Source organism: Monodon monoceros, unplaced genomic scaffold, assembly GCF_005190385.1.
Source record: "Monodon monoceros isolate NGI ecotype Baffin Bay Population unplaced genomic scaffold, NGI_Narwhal_1 Super_Scaffold_7, whole genome shotgun sequence".
In the NCBI taxonomy this organism is placed as follows: domain Eukaryota; kingdom Metazoa; phylum Chordata; class Mammalia; order Artiodactyla; family Monodontidae; genus Monodon; species Monodon monoceros.
The window spans coordinates 67,102,645-67,130,444 of NW_021703784.1; the positions used below are offsets into that span (position 1 = coordinate 67,102,645).

The 27,800-nt window shown below is 45.1% G+C and overlaps 1 protein-coding gene across 1 annotated transcript in view; it reads left to right on the forward strand.

The window, feature by feature from the left end:
* The first annotated feature begins 4,629 nt into the window (after nucleotides 1-4,629).
* The window catches only part of INSC (INSC spindle orientation adaptor protein), a 126,784-nt gene continuing 103,613 nt past the window's right edge, over nucleotides 4,630-27,800 (forward strand). Inside the window, exon 1 of the mRNA XM_029208597.1 lies at nucleotides 4,630-4,765. Coding sequence (XP_029064430.1) covers nucleotides 4,670-4,765 — 96 coding nt within the window. The 5' untranslated portion in view covers nucleotides 4,630-4,669. The remainder of the gene's footprint in view (nucleotides 4,766-27,800) is intronic.

Sequence of the window (27,800 nt, forward strand, 5' to 3'; positions counted from 1 at the left end):
GGTTGTGGTGCGTGGGCTTCTCATTATGGTGGCTTCCCTTGTTGTGGAGCATGGGCTCTAGGTGCGCAGGCTTCAGTAGTTGTGGCGCACGGGCTTAGTTGCTCCGCAGCATGTGGGATCTTCCCAGCCCAGGGCTCGAACCCATGTCCTCTACACTGGCAGGCGGATTCTTAACCACTGCGCCAGCAGGGAAGCCCATAGTATGTTTTTTATTATTATTATTTTGCTCCTTTTCCCAAGACCTCACTTCTTCAGTTACCCTCGAAGCTCATCTTTCTCCCTGAACCCGGGGAGCACAAGAAGCAGAGGAAACAGTAGATTCATGCTGGAGAAGCCAAAGTGGTTTCTAGAGACAGGCCCTTAGCAGGCTTCCTTCCAGAAGGACACCTGAAGCTGTCCTCAGGCTGTCCAGAACAATCCCCTGAGATCCAAAGGGCCAAGGAATGTCCACTAAGTCACTCCCTTAATTAGGCACCAAAACAGTGATAGAAGTAGCATTTTTCTGCCGTGTCTCTGCTGAGACTGTCCTGCTGTTTTTGGAAAGGGGTTACCCCTTAGACTTTGGAAAGAGGGCCTCTGTCTTAGCTTGGGATGCAGGGCCACAGCTCGGATGCCTGAGATTGCCCAGGAGTGTGGGGACAAGGATGCTAGCCAGGGAGGAGTGTGGCTGGCCACACAGTTGGCACCCTGATCGCTTTTCCTTTCTCGGCTCAACAGCGTTTGAATTCATTGTTAGGGAGGCAGAAGCTACAGCCCCTCCTGCTAGGGTGGTGGTCCTCAGAGTGTAACGGGTATACTAATCACCTGGAAGGCTTGTTAAAACACAGCTTGCTGGACCCTAGCCCCAGAGCTTCTGATTCAGTAGTTGTTGGAGGAGGTCTGAGACTTTGCCTTTCCTATACGATGCCAGGAATTGCTGATGTTGCTGGTCTAGGACCACTCTTGGAAAACCACCACCCTGGAGAGCTGAATATTTGCACACTCTCCTTTTGCATCCTGTCTGAGGGTGGGAAATAGGGGAAAGACAAAGGGGCAGGAATCTCGGGCTCTTATTTTCACTAACTTACTCTGTGGCTATGTTTCTCAAGATGATTTTGCTTGTAAGTAATGGGAAATAGCTTGTTACTTTAAGGGAATTTGCTGGGAGGAAAGTCAACTCTTCTCTGAATTTAATGAAGAGTTGAACAGTGAAGGCTTGGGATGGGCAGGGTAGTCCTAGGGCCATCAGCAGCTGGAGTTCATGTGCTGAGGGCACTGCTGGCCAGGGCACTCCAGTCAGGTGATCTGGCCACTAATAACCTCTAGTCCAACTTATTAAAATTCTAAATGCTGATGAAAGTCAATCTGATTGGCTCACAAGGGGCGAGACCTTCCTGCCGTGCCTCTCTTAGCCAATGAGCCACAGCTGGTGTGTGGTGGAGAGGCTGCAGGAGAGGGTCAAGAAAAATACAGGGCTGCCTGCCAGCCCCCGCTCTCCTGAACCGAGCAGCCGTGATCCCACAAGGGGCCTACTACGGTGACCTCGACCAAGATTCTTTCCCTCCCTGGGCCTAGTTTCCCTGTCAAATGAAGGGTTTGAGTTAGAACCTAATTACTAGATCAATTTTTTCTCAAAAAGCCCTGCATCATAATTGCTTGGGATGCTTGAAAATAGAGATGCACATGCCCCACAGTGGGCTGGGAAGTTGTCCACAACAGGCTTTCCAAAGCAAACCAAAGTGAAACAAAACAAAATGCCCTGATTTGTAGTATTTGCCCAATTTCTGTGGTGTAAATAAATACTTCCATTATGGCCAATTTCTAGTTACCAGCATGAAGTCACTGAACATGGATTGGGAAGAGAGAGGTACCCAGGCTTCAGCTCACCACCAACCCACTGAATCAGAACCTCTGAGGGAGGCCTGGGAACCTGCATTTCACTCCCCTCCCCGACCAAGTGATTCTGGTGGGTAATAAAAGTTCAGAACCCCTGCTCCCAGAGATTGCTGAGGGCCTTTCTGGTCCTTACATCCTTCATCCTAGTTACATTACAGGTTTTCACACTGGTTCTGGGAGTTGAGGGAAATTTCCGCTTTTGAGAGCATTGTAGAGGAAGGCCTGGAGAGAGATAGATGGCCCGAGTGAGTCAATGTGGTGTCCACACCGGCCTATGGCCAGATTCCCCTCTCCCAGTCCTTCTTGAGTGGCCTATCCCACCATCACCCCTGGAGGCAAGACAGCATCTCCATGGGCATGTCTCAAGGCTGCAGGAGGGGACTGCAGGACTTAAGGTCACAGCCATGGGTACTGGATCCTTTCCCATCGCTCATATCTCTGGGTGGGCTGGCATTTCAGCTGCGATCGTCAGGACCTTCTGATCTGATATCTCAGTCCTCGGAAATGAGAGCCTGTCTGGTCATCAGCTATTTTTGTGCAGGTTCCTCATCTTGATAACCTTCTCTGAGTAGGTGGAGGACAGAGTGGAGGATGCTGTGTCTTACTTGAGATGGACTGAGGCAGAGAGAGCCATCACAAAGCCCAGGGGAGACTGACCAACAGAGGGCAGGGCCAGCGCAGAAGCTGGGGAGATGGCAGCCTGGGAAAGGAAAGTACAGACTACTGACAGGAATGGAAATTCTTTCTTTAGGGGCCTTTCAGAAGAAACCATTTGCCCTCTAAAGTTAGGCTGCACCTTAGTTTTGAGCTGGAACGACCTCTGACTTTCTCTTATTCTATAAAGCGGTGGTTCTCAGAGCGTGACGCCCACAGACCAGTACCATCCACATCAGCTGGGAACCTTTTAGAAATGCAGATTCTTGGGCTCTGAACGCCTCCTCCTCTTAGAGCCATTGCCTGGCTGCATGATTCCAGGTTAAATTGTGCACGCCTCTCTGGAAAAACCCCTTTCCAAAGTAGATGCCCCACAAGGTTGCCATGCTGAACTGTTCTGAGACCACAGAATGGATGGGCTTGTGAGCAGGAGCAGTTGAGGAGTTCTGGGAGGGGAACGGGGTAGGAAATGACGAGAGACAATGGGGATCACACTGGCCATGGCAGGCCTTCTTGAGCACTCTACTGGGGCTGCTGGGAATGAGCACCAGTGCCAGCACAGCCCCTGCTTGGAGATGTCTAACTTAGCATGGAAATTTCCAGCAGTGGACAAGTTCCTGGACTGCTAAATTCTTCTGTTCTCTTCTTTTGCAGTCCTGTTCTCCCAACTCCCAGGGCTCTGGACTTTGCGACTTGTCCTGTATCATAGCCCTGCCCCTCCTGTGCCCACCCTCCTCCCACCAAAGTCTTGCCACTTCTCTGCAAGACTGGAGCTGGCACCAGCTCCCTCGGGCAGCCCATGCTCTGTTCTGCCCGAGGCCTGGGCTCTGGTGCCATGCCTTGTCCTGTGGGTCCTGTGCAGCCTCATCTGGGCTGGGGGCCAGGAGCCCTCCTTGGCCAGCTCCTGACAGTGCCAGAGTCTTTGAGGTGCTACCTGCATGAGGTTCATTCATGATCCCTTCAGAAGAGAGCACCTGAGACTTCTTCCGGTGACCATGTGCGGTGCGCTGGGCAAACTAGATTTGGAGCTGAGGCTGTGGGTTGACTGTAGTTCAGGCTGGCTGACTGAACTGTAAACCTGAAATCTGCCCTACATTTAGGTCTAACTTGTCCTTCCTGAAGTGACTCCTAAAGTTGGTGGAGCTGGGATGGGCCTTTTGGGAGGGAAGAAGAACACGGCGTCAGACTAGAGGGGACCTTTGCCTGTTGCAGCTCTGAACCATTTCTGTGGCTTCTCCTTTGGTAGAAGGACCTATTTGTGGTTGTGCCCCTGAGAGTCTGCATGTATCCGTTTACCTGTATGTCTCCCTTTTCACTCATGAGGGCTCCCACACATATCTATATAGAGTCTCCCTTCATCTCACAAGCTGTGAGGCCACAGGCATATGATTTAAACCATCTGGCCTCCATTCTCCTTGTCTGTATAATGGGAATAAAAATAACTTCTACAAAATGTTACCATGGTGGCAAAATGAAACAATGCACATAAGGCCCTGAGCATGGTTCCTTGTGCTCACGTGTTAGGCTATTATTACTAATGCAAGTTATGACTCCCTGTGCCTCAGTTTCCCCATGTGTAAATTAGAGATAATAGCTAACGCCCACGAACCCAGTGTAATCGTGAGGATTAGGGAAGTTGATAACTAAAAAAAACTTAGCACCATGCAATAAATGCTAGTGATTATAATACTTATTATCCTTCTGGGTATGTGTCTGGGTGAGACTCTCTGAGTTTGTGAATGACTCTGGGCATGTCTGTCTGCTGAGTGTGCATGTATGTATGTGTTTATATGGCCAAGCAGGCCTCCTGTCTCTGGGTGGAGTTTGCTGTTGGCCCATGCCTGGACTCCCTGAGGCAGCCAGGGCCGGCGCCGGGGATGGAATTTCCATTAAGAATTAAGCAGGACAGCACTGGGAAGCCAGGCGGGCGGAGGGGAGGAGGCTGAGGGGGATGATGCTCCAATTCTGAGCTCCCCCCGCAGCCTCAGTTCTGAGCTGCCTTGGAGAAGGCCTCTGCCACCTTTGCCTGGAGTCTCAGGCCTGCGGGGGCCATGGCCCAGAAGGATGGGCAAGGAGAGAGGAGTTGCCTGCCAGGGCCCCTGTAAGGAGACTTGGAGTTGCTGCAGCCAAGACTGGAGCCATGAGAAGGCCCCCTGGGAATGGAGAGACGGCCAGCGAGGGTATAAGAGGCTGGGGCCTATGGGGCCGACATGAGCCCAGGAGGCTGGGCTGTGCTGTATGTATCTGGGAACGTGGATGTGTGTGTGTGTGTGTGTGTGTGTGTGTGTGTGTGTGTGTTTGGGAATGCAGGTGGGGGACATACATACCAAGTGTCCCAAAGGGAACATCTAAAAAACCAAGTCTGTTCCTCTCTTTACCTGAAACTTGGACCCAGAGTTTGTACCTGGGAATGAAATATTTCTGAGGTTTTTTGCTAATATTTATCCTGTTCATGATCTAAGCCTCATTCCATTTCTAGCATACTAAAAACTATCTTAGCTGTTCAGGTACTTTTACATTCCTGAGCTCATCTCATACTTTCAACAACATATGAGCTAGGCAGAGATTATTATGATCCCCATTGTAAATATGGGAAAACTGAGCCTCAGAGAGTTTAAGTGACTTGTCCAAGGACGCATAACTAGAATGTAGTAGAGGCAGTGTGCAAGGTTAGGTTTCTTTGAGGATAAAGTCCAGGCTCTTTTTTTTTGCGGTACGCAGGCCTCTCACTGCTGTGGCCTCTCCCGTTGCGGAGCACAGGCTCCACAGGCTCAGCTGCCATGGCTCACGGGCCCAGCCGCTCTGCGGCATGTGGGATCTTCCCAGAGCGGGGCACGAACCCGTGTCCCCTGCATCGGCAGGCGGACTCTCAACCACTGCACCACCAGGGAAGCCTCCCCCTTTTTTTTTTTTTTTTTTTTACACTACCTGATCTACCAGAAATGGACTCAAAGATTCAGGAAACTGCCCATTTGAGGAAGGCTGTGGCTTCAGTGTTAATGCATAGCCAGGTGAATGGCTGGGCCTTCAAGCTCTGTCCCCGGGCGCTGAGACAGCCTTTGCTGAGATAGGAACTGAAGCCCCTCTCAAGGGTCTGGGGAGTAGAATCAGGGTGTCTCCAATGGATGGAGGCTGCGGTCAAAGCTGGCTTGTCTGAGGAGGATGACTTGGGCATCTACAGAGTCTGGGGTCCCCAGAGAGCTGAGGTAGTTGAGTTAATGTCAGGAGCTGCAATGGGTCCAGGGCCAGGGAGCAATCATCATTTTTAGCCAGGGCCTGAAAAAGGGAACATGGGTATTAGCGTCAAGGAAGAGAGGCTGAGATGGGACCTTGGAGTGATCATTGTGTCTTGGAGACAGAACTGGTTTTCCTGTCCCTGAACACAAAGTGTGAGCATATTGACATACAGTAGTTGCACACGAGGGATTTAGGTTAGATGCCAAGGAGAACTTCCTGCCAATGAGCAGGTTCAAATTTGGAAACAGTGCCCAAGGGAGGCTAGGGTCTGCTCTTCCTTGGTGGCCCCAGAGTAGGTAGAGGAACTCCAGGCCCCTGGTGGGGAATGATTCATGGCAGGGTGGAGGGGGTTGGATGGAATGCGACATTCCTGAGCTTTGGGGTAGGAATCAGCCTTCTTCTCTAGACTTAGCCATCTGACACTAAGTGCAGAGCGGAAGTTTGATGTGCCCCAAGTTAAACGAGTGTCTGCAACCATCTTCTGTCCTTTCTGGTAGGTTAGCGATCTTATGTGAGCGACTTAGGTTCCAAAGGGAAGCACCTGAGGGTCAATAAACCAAGTGGCATTCCAAGCGTTTGGGGGCTGCTCAAAGTTCAGCGCTCCCTCCGCAGAGCGTGTGAACCGCACCCAAACCCCTCCTTGTTTTGTTTCAGTTCCAACGCACTCCCTTTACTCTCCAGATGTTGGCATGTGAGGCACATGTGGGCACCAGGGTCGGGACGGCTCCGAGGGTCCGGGGTGCTTACCCGCCGTGACTCCCGCCCGGCCCCGCGCGAGCCAGGTCTCTAATTAGACCTGACCGCGTCCCCATTCCAGGGCTCCCCACAGCCGAGAGCACAAAGTTTGCACTGCCAGGGGCACCAAAAGAGCCTCGCAGCCCGGCTGAGACTGCAGGCAGCGGTGGCTGACGCGGGGCAGAGGTTTGGCAGCGAGCGGACTGTTGCCGGAGGTCCTGCGGCGGCGGGCGGGAGCGGCGGGCGGGGGCAGAGCGGGGTGGGGCGCGGGCAGCCGGCGGCCCTCGGGCTGGGCCACCGAGCAGGTCACTTGCTCGAAGCCTCTGCAGCCCCAGCTGTGCCTGCCGCCGCTGGCCTGGCCCCTGCATGCAGCCGCGCACAGGCGCTCTCACTCGCTCGGAGTAAGTAGGCGGCGCTCCTCAGGCTGGATTCGGTGCCCAGCCCGGTCCGGGACAGAGCATGCTTGTGACTATTTAGATAGTAGGTGTAAGTGTATCAGTGTGAGTGCTTGTGAGTGGGAGCGAGCGCCAGTGGGAGGACGTATGTCTGGGCTGGTATGTGAGCATAGGGAACTTTCTAGCATATGTCCCAGGGTGTGAGTGTGTCAGTGTGTGTGGGAACTTCTGTGTAGGTGGGCCTGGAGTGCGCCCATAGGTGGCACGTGTGTCTGTGTGGCCCTTGCTGCCCCGTGTCTGTACGCTGGGTATGCATTGGTGAGTGTGGTAGGCAGGCTCCATGGGGCTGAGCGGGTCGTGTGTCGATGGCTGCATGTGTGTGAGTGAGCAGATGAAGACAGAAGCTGGGGATAAGGAGTGTTATCTGAACTCAGACTTTCTAGGGTGACCCGTCTTGTCCCCAGCTGGGATGTCTTCTCTGTGGGTCACTCGGCTTTGGTTTCTCAGGACTCTGATCGGGGCAGGAGTTCAGTGCCAACACTGGACTGAATGGGGGTCTGAGCCAGCCTGGCTGACTGGCCAGGGTTGGGGAGACAGCCCCACTGTCACTGCAGGAGGAGGTGGGAGGACCACTCAGCCATGCCCACCCACAAACACAGGGCACCTACACCCACACACTCACAGCTGCTCATGTGTGCACACCTTCCCGCCACCCACACCAGTCTTGCACATGTTGTATCTCAGGAGGGCCGTGTAAACACTCACCTGCTTTCAGTATGTACATCTGAGGACAGTGACACATATCCAACAGGTATCTCCGTGTGCAAAACGCATATGCACAAACATGCACCCCTGGCTTGACCCACTCTGAGCCTTTTAGGCCCCCTTTTCGGTCCCCTTTAGCCTACATGCGGCACCTTGGACAAGTCTAAGAAACTGGCTTTAGTAGGAAATACCGTAAGCCGGGGGCTTTGCGGGGGGTTCAGGGCAGATGTTGATACAGTGCCTTCAGAGTGTCCCATTTGATCTGGAGCTGAGGCTGCTCTTGGAGTAGTCTTGCCGTTTTAGAAGTGAAAAGGACCGTCTGGCAAGGCAAGCAGGGCCAGTCTGGGATCTGAGGCAGAGCTCAGCACCTGTAATTTGCTCCACGCTCTAGTTTATTCTCTGCATTCCCCCTGCAGCAGAAAAGCAGTGAGCCTTCTGTGGGCTGGGCCCAGACAGTCATCTGACAGGCAGGAGAAGTGAGTTGAGCTGGGCTGATTTCTTCTCTTTTTTGGTTTTAGTCAACCCTGTTTTGAGTCTCCCATCTGCAGGCGAGGCTGAAAGGGAGAGCCTTTGCTTTGCTCCTTTCCAGTGGTTATCTCTTTTTTTGACAGAATCTTGTTCTCCCTGACCTCCTCCCCTTGGGGACTGGGGACACATGAAACAGTGCCCGGAAGAGTAGGTCCCCAAATATTAGCTGGCTGCTGCTGTTACGGCTTCTAGACCTCTCCCATCCTGACCATTCTCCTGTGGACAGGTCTCAATGAGGTGCCCTCACTAAATGTGCTTCCTCAGTTGGGAAGTTAGAAAGATGACACTGACTTTCTCTTTCTAAATGTTTATGGTTTGGTCTAAGGAGTGTCTGAGTTCTCACCCCACCAACTCCTCCAGTATGCAGGGGAGCAGATGGGCTTCATGCATTTCCTGAGGGGGTGCTGGAACCTACCTTTCCCTGGCCTGGTCCTCCACCTGACCCTTGGGGAGGATGGTTAAATAAGGGCAGGCTGTGGTCAGCTGGGCAGCCTTTTACAGAGTGAAGGTGGTAGGGAAGGAAGTCTCTGTGCCTTCCCTAGCCTTCTTATCTGTGGAGGCCCCCAGCCATCTTAAGACTCAGGAAAAGACTCTGGAAAATGAGGTACCCACTGTGAATCCCAGGCTGGTTCCCCAGTTTTAGTTCATCAAATACATATACCTACCAATCGGAATTTCAGAGCAACAATTAGGACTCATAGAGCATCAAGGCAACCCTACTAAGGTCACATAGTTCCAATTTAAAGAAGAGAAATCAGACAACCCCCAAAATGGTAATAATAACAACCACTATGTATTGAATCTATAATACATGCTTTATTTCATTTACTTTTCACAGCAACCTTATTAGGTTAATAGTCCCATTTTTTCCCCTCTGACAAGGAAATTGAAGCTTAGAGTGCTCAAGGGATTTCTACAGGTCTGTGTGACTGCTGAGCTCATGACATCACCTGTGTGTTTACCTTCTTACTCTGGCTGCCAGGAAGCTCTTAGTTCATCATATTGCTTCATCCTAGTAAACGTGTTCATTGGAACCATGGCTTTGAATTTTAATTTCTGCTTTAATAACTTTATATTATACCCATCTTTAGCTGTAAACTCCTACATCCTTCATAGAGAGAGATCAGAATAAATAAATGAACAAGCAGCAATTAAGCATTCTATTGGTCTCTGAGGATGAGAACCATGTTGCATGGATTTTTGGGGGGACATCTCCAATTTCAAATATTTCATCTGGTTTTCAAACCATATGTCTCAATTTTGGCTTCTGTATTTTGGGGCTCTGATTTGTGTCCATGTCTTGGGGCTTTTCTTCCCTGCAGCTCTGGGAGAAAATGCCCATCTCTGTGCTGGCTCAGACAATGGGGATTGTTGTGAATGAATTGGGCCATTGATAAATGTCCCCTCCTCTGACTGCTTCAACTGCCAGCTTCTCCCTGTCTCAAAAGCATGAGTGTCTGGGTGCCCGAAGGAGTTTGACCCCTGCCCTATGCCTGGCCCTGGCCCTATGGCCACCCCTTCCTCATGTGACCCCGCCTAGGCTCAGGGCTCTTCTGAGAGGTCTGTGTCTCTTGGACCTAAGCTCTGCCTCCCTCAGAGCAGACCATGTGGACCACATGGTCTGTGATCAGGGATGGCCCTTTGGAGCCGGAGCTCAGGACGAAGAGCATGGGCACACGCGAAGGGCCCTTCTGCCCCCTCCCCTGGATCTGTGAGGCCATAGGCTAGTGCTCAGTTTTTCCTTGTCCCCATGAGGGGCTCTCAAGTCTGCCATGTGGTCAGAAAGTCATTTGTCACCTCTTATCTGCAAGAGATGTGTGTCACCAGGGTCATCTGAATGCAGGACAGGGCTCTAGCCACACTGCAAAGTTGGCGAGACCCCTAACTGATTTACTCTAAGACTGATTCTTTTAACCTGCCCAAGGCTATTAGTATTTGGAAAGGGGAGGAGTGGGGGGCAATGCTTAGCGCTAAAGATTACTTACAAGGACTCTCGTGGTGGGCTTTCAGGCATTGTGTTGAGATCTTGCTTCTCAGTATGCATTAAGTCACCCGATGCTGGCAGGTGTTTCCCATGTTCAAGATTAATCCTCCCAGAAGCACTTGGTTACAAAGGGGAGGAGGAAGCGTTGGCCTGAGGCCGCAGGAGATGCCTGGCACTGGGCGGTGTGCTGGTGGGTCGGTGCGGGTGACGGGTTTGTACCTTCCCAGGCAAATGCCACCTCAAGAAAAAGGTAAGACTAAGACTTGATTGCATCTCTGCTGAGGATTCTGGGTGTTCCCTGGACTTTAAGCTCAACCAGGTGAAAACAGGTTTAAAATCCAACAAGAGAGCACTGGGTGAGGCAGTCAGAACTTCTGTGGGGGAAGGCGTACTCACGCTTACTCACAGTTTTTAGTGTCTGCTAAGGGCCAACCCCCTTGTTAGGCTCTTTGCATCTTTTGTTTCAGGAAACCTCTGGAACAACGCTGGGAGACAGGCGCTGCTATTTTAAAGATAGGGAAACTGAAGCACAGCAAGGTTAAATGATTAGCCCAAGGTCAGAGCCAGCAACAATTTCACCCCAGGTCTGTCTGACGCTGGAGTCTGTGGTGAAGACTGTGGTCTGTGGTCCACTAACCACTCCCCAGTTCAAAGGCCCTGAAAGCAGGGAAGTCCAGGCCTTTGGGCCAGCTGGGGAAGAGCTGAGGGCTTTGCCTTCTCTGGCTCTAGGACCTGAATATCACTGGCCTTTCCAGCCTCAGATGGAGACGGCTGCTCTGTGGGAAGCAGGGGTGGGGTGGGGAAGGCCTCCCAGGCCGGGCAGGGATACCCCTGCCAACCCCGCCCCCTCCCTGCCAACCACTCCCTTGGGGTGCGCTTCTGTGACTTCACTTCTTCCCTGGAGCAATCTCTGGGGACCGAGCCTACACCCAGACACTGTGATCCAGCCAGCCCAGTCCCCCCTCTTCCTGCTACATGGTGCCCTCAGTGCCAAGCTCTGGGGGAGTCCTGGATCCTCTGAGGATGTCTCTGGGCAGACCAGACCCTGTTCGGCGTGAGGCAGTGTCTAAGCGTCAGCAATTTGGCTGGGTAATTGTGTATAGTGTTCACTTTCTGCTGGAGAAATGGAGGTTTTGTCTTACAAACCAAATATCCTGGGTTTGGAAACCATGTGAAATGCAGCCTGTCGTCTGGGCGTGTGGGCTGCCTCGTGGGTCTGTGTGTGGTGCTGGTTTAAAAGACATGGTCGAGGGACAGAACGATTGACTCAGGCCATATTGTTGCCTCTGATAGAGGGTCAGAGGTGGGCTGCATATACTGTCCATATGCAGAGAAAAGAGCACGGGCTTTGCCATCAGACAGATCTGGCTCGGAGCCTGTTTCCACGTCTGTAAAAAGGGGTTCCTTATGATGCAGTGGTGATGCTAGAACTGGAAAGTTTATTGAAGTGTAGTGACCAGCACAGAACAGGTCAACTGTAAATGACATATTCTTCCTTCTTGTCCCACCTACCTTCTGGGAAAGAACACTGGGCTGATGGCAAGAGATCTGGATTCCAGCTCTAGCTCAGCCTCTGGGTACATTGTTTTCTCTTACCCTCTCTGGGCCTCACTTTCCTCATGCATAAAATTAGAAGAACTAATTTCCCTTATTCTTCTGTATTTTTTGAGGATCGTGAAAGAGACTGAAGTCAGGGAGCTCTCTTGGAGGATGCAGAAAGTTTAGTCACTATTATTCATGTATCCATGCTGCAGTATTAACTGAGATCCTGTCATGTGCTAGGGCCCGTGCAGAGCACTGGGCATACAGGTGTCGGGAATATCCCAGTCCTCAAGGCAAGACAGGATTGTGAGCAAACAATGACAAGCCTGTCTGTGGGACATGATCATGGCAGGTATTAGTGTATCAGAAGAGGAAGTGTCACCCCCAACTGGGGCAATCAGGGAGGCCTTACCAGAGGTGAAAATTCCTGGTCTGGATTTGGAAAGATAACAGGAAGATTCCTGGAGGGTAAGAGGAGGGCTTTCTAGGCTGAGAGACCAGCACATGCTAAGGCACAGAAATGTTGCCTCATGGGTAAGCTTGGGGGACTTGAGGCAGCGAGGGTACTGGTCAGTAGTGATGAGAGAGAGATGGGAGACTTTACAAAGTGTTGTCGACAGGCGTCAGGCCTTGATGGCTGTGCTAAGGTGTTTTGATTTTTATCATGACAGTTGTGGGCAGCCCCTGAGGTATTTTAAGCAGGGGAGGGTCATGGTTGGATATGGGCTCACTTATTCATTCAGCAAACATAAAAACAAACAATTTTATGTCACCTTTAATTTTGATATCATATCAAATTAATGAAAATTTGCAAGACTGATAAAAGAAATCCTTCTTTATCTGTATCCCTTAATTGATTACAAGACACTGCATTTACTTCATTTTTATTCATTCTTTCTCCAACAATATAAAAAATACATTATTTTTTATTTATGTATACTTCAATTATCTGTATAATTTATACTTTATTATAATTATATATTTATGGTTTTATCATGTATATGTATATATGAATACATACATGTATATGAATACATATAAAATATTCATATTTCTGATCAATTTAAGAGTAAATTGGAGACATGGTGCCTCTTTGCCCGTAAGTACTTAAGTGTGTATTTCCTTAAAAAAATGATATACTCTTACTACAATACAATTCTGTCCCAATAATGTCTCTATAGCTCTCCTGTCTCCCTCGCCCCATTCAGGGTCCAACCCACAGATGGCATTTTGTTATCATGTCTCCTGGGTCTTCTTTAATCCAGAGCAATTCCTCTGCTTTATCTTTCTTGACCTTTGTGTTTTGAATGGTATAGGCCAGTTATTATGTTGAATATCCCCCTCCATTTGGGTTTATCTGATGGTTCTACATGACTGGATCCAAGCTATGCATGTTGGGCAGTAGTAGCATGAAGTGAGGTTAGCATACCAGCGAGCACAGGCTGTGGGGACTGTCCCAGTGCTGGTGATGGAAGCTTTTGTCACTTGCTTGAGGTGATGTTCACCAGTTTCTCCTGTGAAATTACTGTTTTTCCCTTAGTAATCAATAAGTAATTTGTGGAGAGATACTTCGAGGTTTTGTAAACATCCTATTCCTCATCAAACGTTTAATCACTAATTTTATCATCATTGATACTTTTGAATCCATCATTGCTTCTATATTTATTAGTTGGCATTTTTCTGTAGGAAAGATCTCTCCCTTCTCCCTTTCTTTCTGTCTTTCTCTTTATCTCTCTCCTCCCTTCCTCCCTCCCTCCCTTCTTCCCTTCCTTCATTACTATGAACTCATAAATTCTTAATTAATTTATTCAATGGGTTTAATCAATTTGTATATTTTATTTTGATGTTCGAAATGTACAAGATTTGATCAGTGGGAGGTTCTCAGTCTGGCTCTTGTTTCTTTTGACTTTTCCCCATGATTCTCTGAGCATTTGGTTACTGTTGCTTTAGCAAGATGTTCCAGGCTCATTTTGTTCTTTCCTTGCCCCAGCCCTGGAATTAGTCATTTCTCCAAGGAGACCTGGATCCTTTTAGTGGAGAATGGTATTAGAAACCAAGACCTGGGGCTACATGTGCTCCCTGTTACTGGTGTGTCATTGCATTTATGCCCTCTTAGCAAACAGAGCTAGGGTATATATTTATATGTCCATATTTATTTCTATAATAAAAATATAAAACAAATTATTATAGGTTTTTAGAAAGAAAAACTCAAGTGATTGAGACAGAGAGTGAGGGGATAGGGTGGCTTAGATGGGTGGTGAGGGAGGGACTGTTTGAGGAGGCGATATTTAGAAAGACCTACAGTGTGGAATGGATGGATTGGAAGGAGAGAGAGCCTGGAGATTCTTTCAATTATCTAGGAAATAATTACAAGGACCTGAAATAAGACAGGCAAGAGAGGAAGTAGAATCAGGTAGCTGGTTGAATGCAGAAGGTGAGGGAGACGAAGGAGGGAGATAGACATCTCCAAGGCCTGTCAAGCTGAGTGTGTCCAAAACGGAATTTCTGCATTCTTGCTTGGCAGTGTCCTATTCATATGTGGTCCTCTCCAGGTATTTCAGATCTCATTGAATGGCTCCTTCATCTATACAGCTGCACAAGTCAGAGAGAGCTGGCAATCATCTTCAATACCTTTCTCTCTCAAAGCTCATATACAATTCCCCACCAAGTCTGTTGATGTTGTCTTGAAAATCTCTCCCCAGTCCGTCACTTCTCTCTGTCTCCACCAGTCTCACTCTAGCTCAAGGAACCATTTTCATCTTATCGGACTACTGTGAGAACTTCCTAACTGGTCTACTTATACTCCCTCCAATTTGTTGTCACACAGCAGCCAAATGTATTTTAAAACACAACTCAGGGGCTTCCCTGGTGGTGCAGTGGTTAAGAATCCACCTGCCAATGCAGGGGACACGGGTTTGAGCCCCAGTCTGGGAAGATCCCACATGCCACGGAGCAGCTAATCCTGTGTGCCACAACTACTGAGTCTGCACTCTAGAGCCCGCGAGCCACAACTACTGAGCCTGTGTGCCACAACTACTGAAGCCTGTTCTCCTAGAGCCTGGGCTCTGCAGCAAGAGAAGCCACCACAATGAGAAACCTGCGCACCTCAACGAAGAGTAGCCCCCCCTCGCCACAGCTAGAGAAAGCCCAAGTGCAGCAACAAAGACCCAACACAGCCAAAAATAAATAAAATAAAATAATTTTTTAAAAGAAGCTTTTTTTTAAATTTATTTTTTATTTATTTATTATTATTTTTTGCGGTACGCGGGCCTCTCACTGCTGTGGCCTCTCCCGCTGCGGAGCACAGGCTCCGGACGTGGCTCAGCGGCCATGGCTCACGGGCCCAGCCGCTCCGCGGCATGTGGGATCTTCCCGGAACAGGGCACGAACCCGTGTCCCCTGCATCGGCAGGTGGACTCTCAACCACTGCGCCACCAGGGAAGCCCTAAAAAAAGCTTTTATTAAAAAAAAAAACAAAAACACAACTCATGTCATTTCCCTCCTTAAAAATACTTCAGTTGCTTCCTATTGATCTTAAGCTAAAGGTCAACCTCTTTAATGAGCCTACAAAGTCTAATTTGTCTGACCCCTGCCTCCACTCCTACACCGTCTCACCCAGCTTCTTTCTTCACCCTCTCTCCTGGCCTTGTCTCAGTCCCTTGGGCTTGTCAGTTGGCAAGGCCACAGGCCTTTGCATTTGCTGTTCTTCTGCTTAGAACATTCTTCCTTCATGTCTTCACCTACTGAATTCCTACTTATAGCTCAGCTCTCAGCTCAGCTGTCACTTCCATGATTAGGTCAAATCTCATTTTACAGGGCTTTACAACACCATGTACCCCTTCAAGGCTTTATCATAGTTGTGATTTTACATTTATTTACAATTTTTCATGATAATTAATGTTTACTTTTCCTATTTGATGATGAGTTTTGCTCATTACTTTACCCTAGTAGTTAGCATGTTACTGACACATGTCACAAATATTTGTTGGATGGATGAATGAATGAAAGAAGTTTTATCAGCTGAGCAACCAGCTGGTGGTACCATTCAGTAGAATAAAAATTCTAGGGGAGAAGTAGATCTGGGGAGAAAGATAATTCACTTTAGGACATGTTACATTTGAGGTACCTCTCAACCATGTCTGCCCCCCCAAACATCTTACCGTCTTCTGGGCAAACAAATTAGACTGTCATTCAAGAGCTTTGAGGGGACTGGTGATAGGTGACAGCTAATTCCTGGGCAATTCTAAGGAGCTCCTGGAGAAGATAGCTAAATCACATGGCATCCCTGAGCTGTACCCCCCTTTCTGGTTTGTAGAGGATACAGGAGATCTGAGGGGCCTCCAGGTGGTTTGACCTGGCTCCCTGGCTGCTACGAAGGATTTAACAAACATTTATGAAGGCTCCTTGGAACTTGAGAGTTACTTGCATGATTCACATGGGTCAGGAATTGCCAACCTCCTCCCCACCGCTGAGACTGCACTAGATATAGGCCTAAAAGAGAATTCAGAGAGGGTCTTACTAAGCCCAGTGAGCTCTCCTTACAAAGATGCCAGTAGTCACTCCAGCTCACTCACTCCTGCATTCCTCACTCATTCGTTCAATATCTATTTCGCCTTCACTCAGTCACTTACCCGCCCAACCACATGTATCCATCCACAAACAAGAGTTTATGTTGGATCTGTAGCAGGACTCAAGGCTGATGCGTCACCTTCCCTGCCCTCTCCTTCATCCCTCTTTCATATGGTCCTCACAGCCCAGGAGCCCAGATGAGGAGACATCAGGGTGGGGAGGTGTCACTTTACTGGTTGAAGGCCATGTGTGCTTGCAGGGTGTTTATCAGGAAGAGAGGGAGATGCCACCACACCAACTGCTCCTCTTATTTCACCTCCTGCTTTTCTAGTGTCCCTTCCCCTCTTTCAATGGCGATGAGAGCTTAGGAATTAAGCTCCTTGATCAGATAGCTGGGCTCTGCAGAGATACTTGGGGCTCAGGCTTGAAAGGGAAAGAGAGACAACAGCTCCACATGAGCCCCACCATGGAGAAGAGGACACTTTTTTTTTCTTCTTCGTTTTCTACCAGGATTGCTCTTTTAACCCTGTGGAATTTGCAGAGAGGCTGGGGGGAGGGCAGGACAGTGGGATTTAAAATGTGGCATTTAGAAACCAGGCAGTAGACTAACCCTGGCCCCGCCCCTCCAGAAACTGCTCTTTCAGTTCTCTGAGGTTTGTCATTTACAAAGAGCCCCACAGAATGTGCGCTGTCCATCTGCCGTGACATCAGACAGGGTTGGGGCTGAGCAGACATAGGACAATGGCAGCCACATCAGATAAGAGCATCTTGGAAAAGTGCCCGAAGATGCCCAGGATCTAAGTTACAGACTCATTCACTCATTCCCTCTCTCACTCATTCATTCAGCAACGATCTACTTAGCACCTACTCTGTGCCAGGCATTGTTCTAGGCACTGAAGATATAGCAGTGAGCAAAACACATGCCCGAGTAGAATTGCTTTCTGATGTGGAAAGATAGTAAACAGGTTGATATATGCAAAGTGGTGATGAGTGCTGTGGAGAAATATAAAGTATGGTAAAGGGGTTCCAAGGGTAGGAGGGGACTTGTACATTTATACCAGGTCAAGAGGTTCTCTCTGATATACAGATATCTAAACAGAGGCCAGGAGGCAGTGAAAGGGCAAGTTATGTGAAGACGGGCGTGGGGGGAGAGCAGTCAGCACTTCAGGATTCTGGGTGCCCTGTGGTCTGAGGGTTCGGAGTAAGCTTCTAGGGGGAGGCCACGTTTAAGCTGAATCTTGATGTGTGGGGACAGCAAGTCAGTCCTGAAGAATAACAGGGAACTTGCCTTGAAGCGTGAACATAAGGGACATGTCGGCGAGGACAGTTTGGTAAGGCCCAAAGAGGCAGGGTAGGCTGGAAACAGGGTCTGGAGAGTCATGAGTGCCAGGCTAAGGATTTCAGACCTGAGTTGAGGGACACTGGGGAGACATAATAGATTTTCAGCGACATGTCACAATGAGAGCTGTGTTTTAAGCGGCTAAAACTAATATTAGAATAGGCTGGGGGCTGGGCAGCCAGCAAGAAGACAATTGCCTTGCATGAGCCTGCTTGGCCTTATGACCACCAAGGACCCTGAGGTTGGGGGGAACGCTGGATGGCCCCAGATGCACAGCGGGCAGGGATACAGTGATGTAGGGGCTATAATGGCCGACAGAAGCAGCAGGTAATGTGAGTGGTCATCACTGGGACAAACCCCAGATGTCTCCTGTAACTCAAAGCTGTCTTTGAGCAAAGAACACAGAGCAGCCTGGGTTCTAGGGCAGAGCAAGCTGGAGAAAAGAGTTTGGGTCTCATCTCTGGCCACAAATGGCTATTTTAGAAGCTTCTGGGAAGGGGGTCCTTGGATTGTAGGAACATTAGGTTCAGAGGAGAGCTTATCTAATCCAGCCCTCTCCTCTCACAGATGGGAAATTGGAAGCCCAGAAAAGGGGCATAAATTGTCCAAGGCCATATAGAGCACGTGTGGCAGAGAAAGGTCAAGCATCTTATTTGAACTCATCTTGGAGGAATTACTATGTCTTATTTAATTACACATTTATATATATATATATCTTTCAGTGGAAGAGGAAATTCTAAGAAAAAGGAAATTGTTTTATTCATCAACTTCTCTATCAGCCTGATACAGAGCAGATGCTCTCTTGACCTGGACCAAGACTGATGTTAGCCTGGTCTCAGATGTGGGATAGGAGCTGCCTCTGAGTAGGGGAGAGCTTGGCTCTGGATCTCCCTCACACACTCATGTGGCCTGGCCTGCGACCATCTCTACCTCAGTTATACTCACAGCCCTTGGCAAAGGGACCATGGATGTGAGAGAGTGAGGGGGCTGCTGTCACAAGGGTGCCTGCCAAGAGGGAGAGGTGACAGGTGTGGAGAGGGGCTGGGTGTCCTGGGCCTGAGGCCACTGCAAGAGAGAGGAGCCCTGCCCAGCTTGAGAGAGCAGCCCACAGGGGGTTCCACAGCCGCTAGCTGGGCACCTGGGATGCATGTTTGGGGTGAAAGTGCAGTGCTTGGTCTGGCCTGCGGCTGGGCCCCCAGGGATTTCACCAAACCCACTTTTATTCAGCCCAGGTTTTCAGCCCAACCCTGCTGTCCCAAGGAGCTGAAGGCCACAGTTTTAAGAAGAGGTCCTGTTCTTTCCCCACAGCATGCAGAAGTCTATGACTTAACAGCAGGATTTCAGACGGAATTGTCCTTTGATGTGCTTCCATCCTCACATTCAGGATCCTACGGGGGGGTGGGGGGCGGCTGAGCTAGAGACAGTTTCCTGAAAAGTCAGAGGGATTCAAGCTATAGCTCCTGCCAGCCCAGACCCCTGCATCTGTGCTGGATGAGTAATTGGTCCTTAAGCTCTTGGTCAACACATTCTGTTTGTCTTGCACTATGGCGCTGGCAGAGGGATTTCCAGAGCGGAGTGAGTTATATACATCAGCACACTGAACCTGTAGACCCAGGAAAATAAGCGTCCTGAGTTTGGCATCCCTCAGTGAATGTCCTGGGGGAGGCAGTGGGGTTTTCTTCAGGTGTGGGGTCATCACCCTCTCGAAGGTAGCATCGTGGACTAGGCCAGGTTTTGAACAGAACCTGAGAGGAAGGGAAGAAGGAACTTGGATTCTAGTCTGGGTTCAGCTACAAATTTACTCTGTGACTTGGGCAAGTCTTTTGCCCTCTCTGAACCTCAGTTTCCTTTTCATGAACCACAGGGTTGGAAAAGAGGGTTCCTGAGGACCTGTCCTGTAATATTCCAGGTTTCTTGCTTACATAATACTAACAGGAATTTTGGTTAAGACCCTAACTTTGAGATTTCTATCCTCGCCCAGGTCTCTTTTACTTTGCCTGAAATTCCAACTTTGGTTCTTTTAAGAGGCTCTTATTTCCATATTGACTAACAAAATCCCTCTTATTTTTATGAGCTTGTATAGGGATACAAGGCAGTGTAATCTTCTAGTTGTATTTCAGCCTTTATAACAACTGTGCCAGGTAATCAAAGATATATTATTTCCAGTTTGCATTTGAAAAAAGAGGCGCAGAGAGGTTAAGTAGTTTGATGAAGTTCACAAAGTTAGTTGCTGGCAGAGCTAAGATGAGGCTGCAGGTCTCTTGGCTGTTGGCTTATGTTCTTTTGTGCTACACTTTGGGTTTGGAAAGGGAGAGTTCTAAAGACTGCATGGGATGGGGGTTGTAGTGTTCATCAGGTGGCACAAGTATCAGGATGACAGCATCTGCCCCCGCATATCTGTACCATGTAGGCTGAAGTGTTCTTAGCCTGGGGCAGCCCACCCAACCCAGGCACACTAGTGAGGGGCTGTGCTGGCCGCTCTGCCTGCTTATGCAAACGCAGGTCAGGGCAAAAAGCAGGCCCTCTGCAGCAACTTTCTCACTGATGATCCTGTGTTCTTGTCTGCCATAGACTATTTTAGCAGGGTGGTGGGTATCCTGCAAAGCCCAGGTCTTTCTTTTTCTTTTTTTTTTCTTTTTCTCCCAGCTTTATTGAGCTGTAATTGACATATAGCATTGTATAAGTTTAAGGTGTATAATGTGATCAGTTGATATACATATTTATTGTGAAGTGATTACCACAATAGGGTTAGTTATGCATCTATCACCACACGTTTACCTTTTTATTCATGTGGTGAAAACTTTGAAGATCTATTCAATACTTTCTTAGCAACTTTCAAATATACAATACAGTATTGTAAACTATAGTCACCATGCATACATTAACTCTCCAGAAATTATTCATCTTATAACTGAAAATTTGTACCCTTCAATCAGTATCTCCCCATATGCCCTAACCCTCAGCCCCGGGCAACCACCAATCTACTTTCTGTTTCTATAGTTCAGCTTTTTTAGATTCTACATATAAATGAGGTTATACAGTGTTTGTCTTTCTCTATATGACACTTTGCATAATGCTTTCAGGGGCTATCTATGTTGTCACAAGTGGCAGGATTTCCTTCTTTTTTTATGGCTGAATAGTATCACATTGTGATATATATGTGTATATATATATATATTTTTTCTTTTCTTTTTCTTTCTTTCTTTATCCATTCATTCATTGAAGGACACTTAGGTTGTTTCCGTGTCTTAGCTATGGCGAATAACGCTGCAAGGAATATAGGGGTGCAGATATCTCTTGGAGATAGTGATTTCATCTCCTTCAGACATACCTAGAAGTGGAATTGCTGGATCACATGGTAGTTCTATTTTGAATTTTTTTGAGAAACCTTCATACTGTTTTCCATAGTGGCTGCACCAATTTACATTTCCACTAATAATGCACAGTGGTTTCCTTTTCTCCACATCCTCACCAGCGCTTGTATCTTGTCTTTTTGATAATAACCATGCTAACAGGTATGAGGTGATATCTCATTGTGATTTTGATTTGCATTTCCTGATGATTGGCGTTAAATACCTTTCATGTACTTGTTGGTCATTTGTATGTCTTCTTTTGAAAATGTCTATTCAAGCCCTCTGACCATTTTTTCCATTAGTTTTTTGCTTTGTTTTGTTATTGAGTTGTATGAGCTTCTTATATATTTTGGATATTAACCCCTTAGCAGTTAAATGGTTTGCAAATATTTTTCCCAGTTTCCTGTAGGTTGCCTTTCACTTTGTTGATTGTTTATTTTGCTATTTAGAAATTTTTTGTTTGATATAGTCCCACTTGTTTATTTTTACTTCTGTTGCTTTTGGTGTCAGATCCAAAAAGTCATTGCCAAGACCAGCGTCAAGGGACTTTTATCCTAGGAGGTTTAGAGTTTTAGGACTGACATTTAAATTTTTAATTCATTTTGAGTTAATTTTTGTGAGTGGTAAAAGGTAGGGGTCCAATTTCATTCTCTTGCATATGAACATCCAGTTTTCCCAGTACCATTTATTGAAGAAACTCTCTTTTCCCCTTTGAGTATTCTTGGCTTCCATGTCAAATATTAGTTGACCATATATGCAGGGGTTTATTTCTGGGTTCTTGATGGTTTTCCATTGATCTATGTGTCTGTTTTTATGCTAGTCCCATATGGTTTTGATGCTATAGCTTTGTAGTATAGTTGGAAATCTGAAAGGTGATGCTTCCAGGTTTGTTCTTCTTTCTCAATATTGCTTTGGCTATTTGGGGTCTTTCGAAGTGTTATATGAATGTTAGGATTTTTTTTTTTAATTTCTGTTAAAAATGCCATTAGATTTTTTTTTTTTTTTGTCATTAGATTTTTGATGGGGATTACACTGAGTCTGTAGACAGCTTTGGGTAGTATGAACATTTTAACAATATTAATTCTTCTCCTCCATGAACATGGGTTATCCTTCCATTTATCTGTGTCTTCTTTAGTTTCTTTCATCCATGTCTTATAGTTGTCAGTGTACAGATATTTCACTTCTTTGGCTAAATTTATTCCTAAGTAATTTATTCTTTTTGATGCTATTGTAAATGGGATAGTTTTCTTTATTTTTCAAATAGTCTGTAGTTAGTGTATAAAAATGCAACTGATTTTTGCATATTGATTTTGTATCCTGAAAGAAAAAAAAATTACTGAATTCATTTATTAGTTCTAACAGCTTTTTGGTGGAGTCTTCAGGGTTTTCTATATGTAAGGTTATGTCATCTGCAAACAGAGACAGTTTCACTTCTCCTTTCTGATTTGAATGTCTTTTATTGTTAATTGTTATGCTTAATTGTTATGCTTAATTGTTCTGGCTAGGACTTTTAGTACCACGTTGAATAGGAGTGGTGACAGTGGGCACCCTTGTCTTGTTCTTGATCTTAGAAGAAAAGCTTTCAAACTTTCACCATTGAATATGATGTTAACTGTGAGTTTGTCGTATCTGGCCTTTATTATGTTGATGTATGTACCTTCTGTACTCAATTTGTTGAGAGCTTTTCTTACGAGAGGGTGTCAGATTTTGTCAAATGCTTCTTCTGCATCTATTGAGAGGAACATATTGTTTTTATCCTTTTTTCTATTAATGTGGTATATTATATTTATTGATATGTGTATGTTGAACCCTCCTTGCATCTCAGGATAAATCCCACTTGATTATTCAAACTGAATTTAACAGCATATTAAAAGGATCATATACCAGGTCTTCTTAATTAACCTTCCATTTCTCATTTTCAGAAGATTTCTCATATGCTTGTCCTGGAGATGGGCTGGGCTCTTCTGTCTGTAGAAGGGGGTTCTGAGAGCAACCCTCTTAGCTGTTTCTCTCTTGCCCAAACCAGCTCAGTCTTTGCTCTGGGGCAATAGGGAGGCTCAGGGGCAATAAGTGTGGGCAAGAAGGAGCTCTCCCCTCATATACCAGGCAGGAGCAACAGTGGGAATCACCCCCAACCCCTCCCAATTCACTTTCTGCTTATGCTTTGGGATGTACATACATGCTTTCACTCTGTCTCTCCTGTTTCCTCCTCCTCTCTCATTAATCAAGTTTCCACACTTGCTTTGGTCTATTTTGGGGCTTGCTATTCAATTCTCTAAGTTTATTCCAAGGTCAATATCACATTGTATTTACTGTTTGAAAATAAATCTTACTATCTGGCAGGAAAATCCTCCCAATTTCTTTATTTTCTCAGGAGTAATCTTGGGTTTACTCATCAAGTGCTAGGAAAGAATCTTGTGGGGATTTGATTGGGATTGCATGGAATCTATAGGTCAATTTATGGCGAATTGACATTTTCCTGTCTGTATACATGAAATACCTCTTCATTTATTTTGGCCTTCTTTAATATCTTTTAACACTATTTTATCATTTTCTCAATAAGGGACTTGCACATTTTAAGATTAATTTTTGTATACCTTATATATCTTTGTTGCTTTTGTTAATGCCCTCTCTTCTAAATTTCATTTTAGTTTTGTGCTGGTGTCTAGGACTATACTTGACTTTTGTGTATATATTTTTAGCCACCTTTCTAAGCCTTTTCATGAATTAAAATAATTTCTTTGTAGATACTTTTGGTCTTTCCACATTGGTAATGAGGGTAACTTGCTAGTTCATGGTACATTTTTATAGGAATTTGGGAAAGATACCATGTCTGGGAAGACATAGACCCATGGAGACTTGGTTTGCCATGTGAACTGCGGGTCTGTGTCCGGTGGACCCAGCCCTGTGTATGGTGTGTGGCTGAGTGGTCACAGCAGAGGCCAACTTCAGCCTCCACTCACCCCCTTGGCTGTGTGCTGTTGCGGAAGCCCTGTGGAAAATCATATCAACTGTGAATAATGACAGTTTTGTTTCTTTCCATTCTTATACATTTTCTTTTTTTCTACACTAGCTAAGATTTTAATACAATAATGAATAGAAGTTGGTGGGAGGTGGCATTTTAATTTTGTTTCTGATCTCACAGGAAATGCTTTCAACATTAAATATGTTGTTCCTGTATATTTTTTTCTCAATAGATGCCCTTTAATTAGTTTAAAGAAGGTCTCTTTTACTCCTGGTTTTCTAAAGGTTTTGTTATGAACGGCTGTTGAATTTTATAAAATTATTCTTCTCCATCTATTGAGATAGTCATAAGGTTTTTCTTCTTTTACCTATTAATGTAGTGAGTTTCATTAATCTATTTTCTAATGTTAAAGCAGCCATGTATTTTTAGGCTAAACCCAACTTGGCCATGATTTATTATTCTTTTTATATATATAGCTGGATTCTGTTTACTAATATTTTATTTATTATATTTTTGTCTATGTCTATACATGAGGTTGTCCTAAAGATTTCCTATTTTGTGTTCTTTAGTTTCAGTATTAAAATTATGTCAGTCTTATAAAATGAAGTATGTTTTCTTTTATTCTTATTCTCTGGAAGATCTTGACAAAGGAAGAGTTATCTTTCCTTTGAATGATAGAAACTCATCTGTGAACTTCTCTGTGCCTGGTAGTTTCCTTAAAGGAAGGGTTTTAACTATTGATTAATTTATTCAGTAGTTATAGATCTATTTCTTCTTGAGTCATTTTTGGTAAATTGTATTTTTGTAGGAATTTATCTAGTTTATTTATGATTTCAGTGAGATTGCAGAATATTCTTGTCCATATAATATTATCCATCATATTCTTTTATTTCTGCTGCATTTGTAGTAATAGGCTCGCTTTTATTGCTAATATTGATTATTCGTGTTTCCTTTCTTTTTTCTGATTTTTTTCTGATCTTACCAGTAGTTCATCTATTTTATTTGCTTTTGAAAACTAACTCTATTGGTCATTTCATTTGTGTTTATGTTTTGTTTTATGTTTTTGTTGTGTTTTGTTTAATGTTTGCTTCTATCTTAACTATTTTTCTCTTGCTACTTTCTTTGAAATTATTCTCTTCTTTTAAAAATCTCTCATGTTTTTAGAAGTTAGAATTCTTCCAATTTTCATATTTTCTAATTTAAGCATGCAATTTTTGCTCTAATTTTACTTATCAGTATACTATATGATTTGTTTTTTTTAATTTTTTAGTACTTTAAAAAAATTTATTTATTTTTGGCTGCATTGGACCTTCATTGCTGTGCATTGGCTTTCTCTAGTTGTGGCTGAGCGGGGGCTACTCTTTGTTGCTGTGCATTGGCTTCTCATTGCGGTGGCTTCTGTTGTTGCGGAGCGTGAGCTCTAGGTGCATGGGCTTCAGTAGTTGTGGCATGTGGGCTCAGTAGTTGTGGCTTGCGGGCTCTAGAGTGCAGGCTCAGTAGTTGTGGTGCATGGGCTTAGTTGCTCCACGGCACGTGGGATCTTCCTGTACCAGGGGTTGAACCCATATTCCCTGCATTGGCAGGCGGATTCTTAACCACTGCACCACCAGGGAAGCTCCTATACTATATGATTTTTATATGTGTGTTTTCATAAGCATTCATGTTTATTTTCTAATTTCTGTTATAATTTCTCCTTTGACCTATTATTTGTGTGTTTAAAATATCCAAACATATGGAGGTCTTCATATTGGGGCAGAGATTACAATCTGTAGGATACCAGTCATTTGAAAATTGCTGAAACTTGCTTTAAGATCCAGTCACTAGTCATTAAAAAAAAATCATGACTCATGAATCCTTGAAAAGAATGTGTATTCCTGATAAGTCGAATGCAGTGTTCTATTCATAAACATTAACTCTAACTTAATTGTGACATTCAAATCTTCTGTATCTTTACTGATATTTTTTGGCTTGAGCTGTCAATCAATGACAGAATTGTGTTGGAATCTCCATTTGTGACTCTGAACTCATTCACTTCTCCTTGAAATTTTATCAGTTTTTACTTTGTATATCTGTATTATTGTGATTATGTACATCATTATTATATCTTCTTGATGGGCTGAACTTTTTATTTTTATGTAGTGCATCTCTTTACCTCTATAATGCTTATTATCTTAAACTTTGTTTTGTATCATATGAATACATTGGCACCAGAATTCTTTAGGTAAATATTTCTATGGTGTATCATTTGTTGTCTTTAACTTCAAGCTGTTTTGGGTGCTTTGTTTTAGGGATATTTCTTGTAGCCAGCACATAACACACTTTCTCTCTTTCCTTCTCTCTCTCTCTCTCTCTCTCTCTCTCTCCCTCCCTCTCTTTCTCTTTTTTTCTCTTTCTCTCTCTGTCTGTAATGCGTGCTTTATAATCTTTGCTTACAAGTGGCTAGTTTAGTTTCTCTCTCCTTACTGTCATTACTATTATTCACTGATACACCCCCCACCCCACACTTCTTTCCTCTTTTGGAATTTTTTATTACTTGTTTTTTTCCCCATCTACATATTTGAAGGGTAATATCTATCTATACCTCTATGTGTATTCTTTTGGTTGGTTACCCTAAATATTATAGCATAAATAATAACCTAATAAGGATAAAGTTAATTTACATTTCTATTTTCCTCCTCCCAAATAAAAGAAAATTAGAACACTTTAACTTATTTTAGTCATCCCCTTCTGAATTTACATATACATATTTGAAATTTCTCTTTCTTTCCTTATCCCACAAATGAGGTATTATTATTGTTTCTTACAGTCAAGTTTTGTTTGTATTTACTCACATAGTACACGTAAGTTTGCTCATCATTCATTCTTATATTTCAAACCTTCCTTCTGACATTACATTCTTTCTGCCTGAAATAATTCCTTTAGAATTTCCTTTGGTGTGGGATTTTTACTTGTTTGAAAATGTACTTATTTCCTTCTTATTCTTGAAAGAGAGTTTCTTTGGGGGTAGAATTTTAGGATACTTATTTTCTGTAATCAGATATTTTTCCACTCTCTCCTGACTTTCATCATTGTTATTTAAGGGTCACCTGTAAATCTAATTTCTCTCTTTCTCTGTCTGTCTCTGTTTCTCTTTTTACCTTTGGATGCTTTTAAAACTTCTCTGTCTTCTGTGCTCTTTAGTCTTACAAGTTATCTAGGATGTGTATATCTTTTGCATTTTTCCTGCTTGGGATTCATTGCAATTTCTGGATTTGAAAGTTGTTTTGTCTTTCAAAAATTTTGAGAAATGTTTCAGCCACTATTTTGGGGATATCACTTTTCCCCCTGTTCTCCCTCTTATCTCCCTTTAGAAATCTGAGTAAATACTTGTGAGGCTAATTTACTTTCTATTCCTTAGCTTTAGTTCTCTCCTGTTTTTGGTCTTTTTCTCTCTCTGGGCTGCATTTCAGATTATTTCATTTGATTTGTTTTTTTAATACACCAATCCAATCTTTAGCTGTGATTAATCTGTCCAGTGAGTTTTTCATTTTAATTATTATATTTTAAATTTATATAAGTTCTATCTGGTTCTTTCTGCAATCTGCTTGATCATATTTTATAGGCTCTGTTCCTTGAAAATGTTTCCAAGGCTGTCTTTTATTTCTTGAAGTTGAATTCTCTAATCGAGTTTTTTCCCTTCATAGACAATGTGAATTCAGGCTACAAACCTTTCTGAAGGTCATATTGTGATCATTAATTCTCAGGAGAGACTTTACTTCCCTTTAACCCAGCATCAAAGTTGGGAAAGACAACTTTTCTTGCACCTTCTGAATAGGAGATTTATTTCTCATTCACCTTTGCATTGGGTTTCTGACCTTCT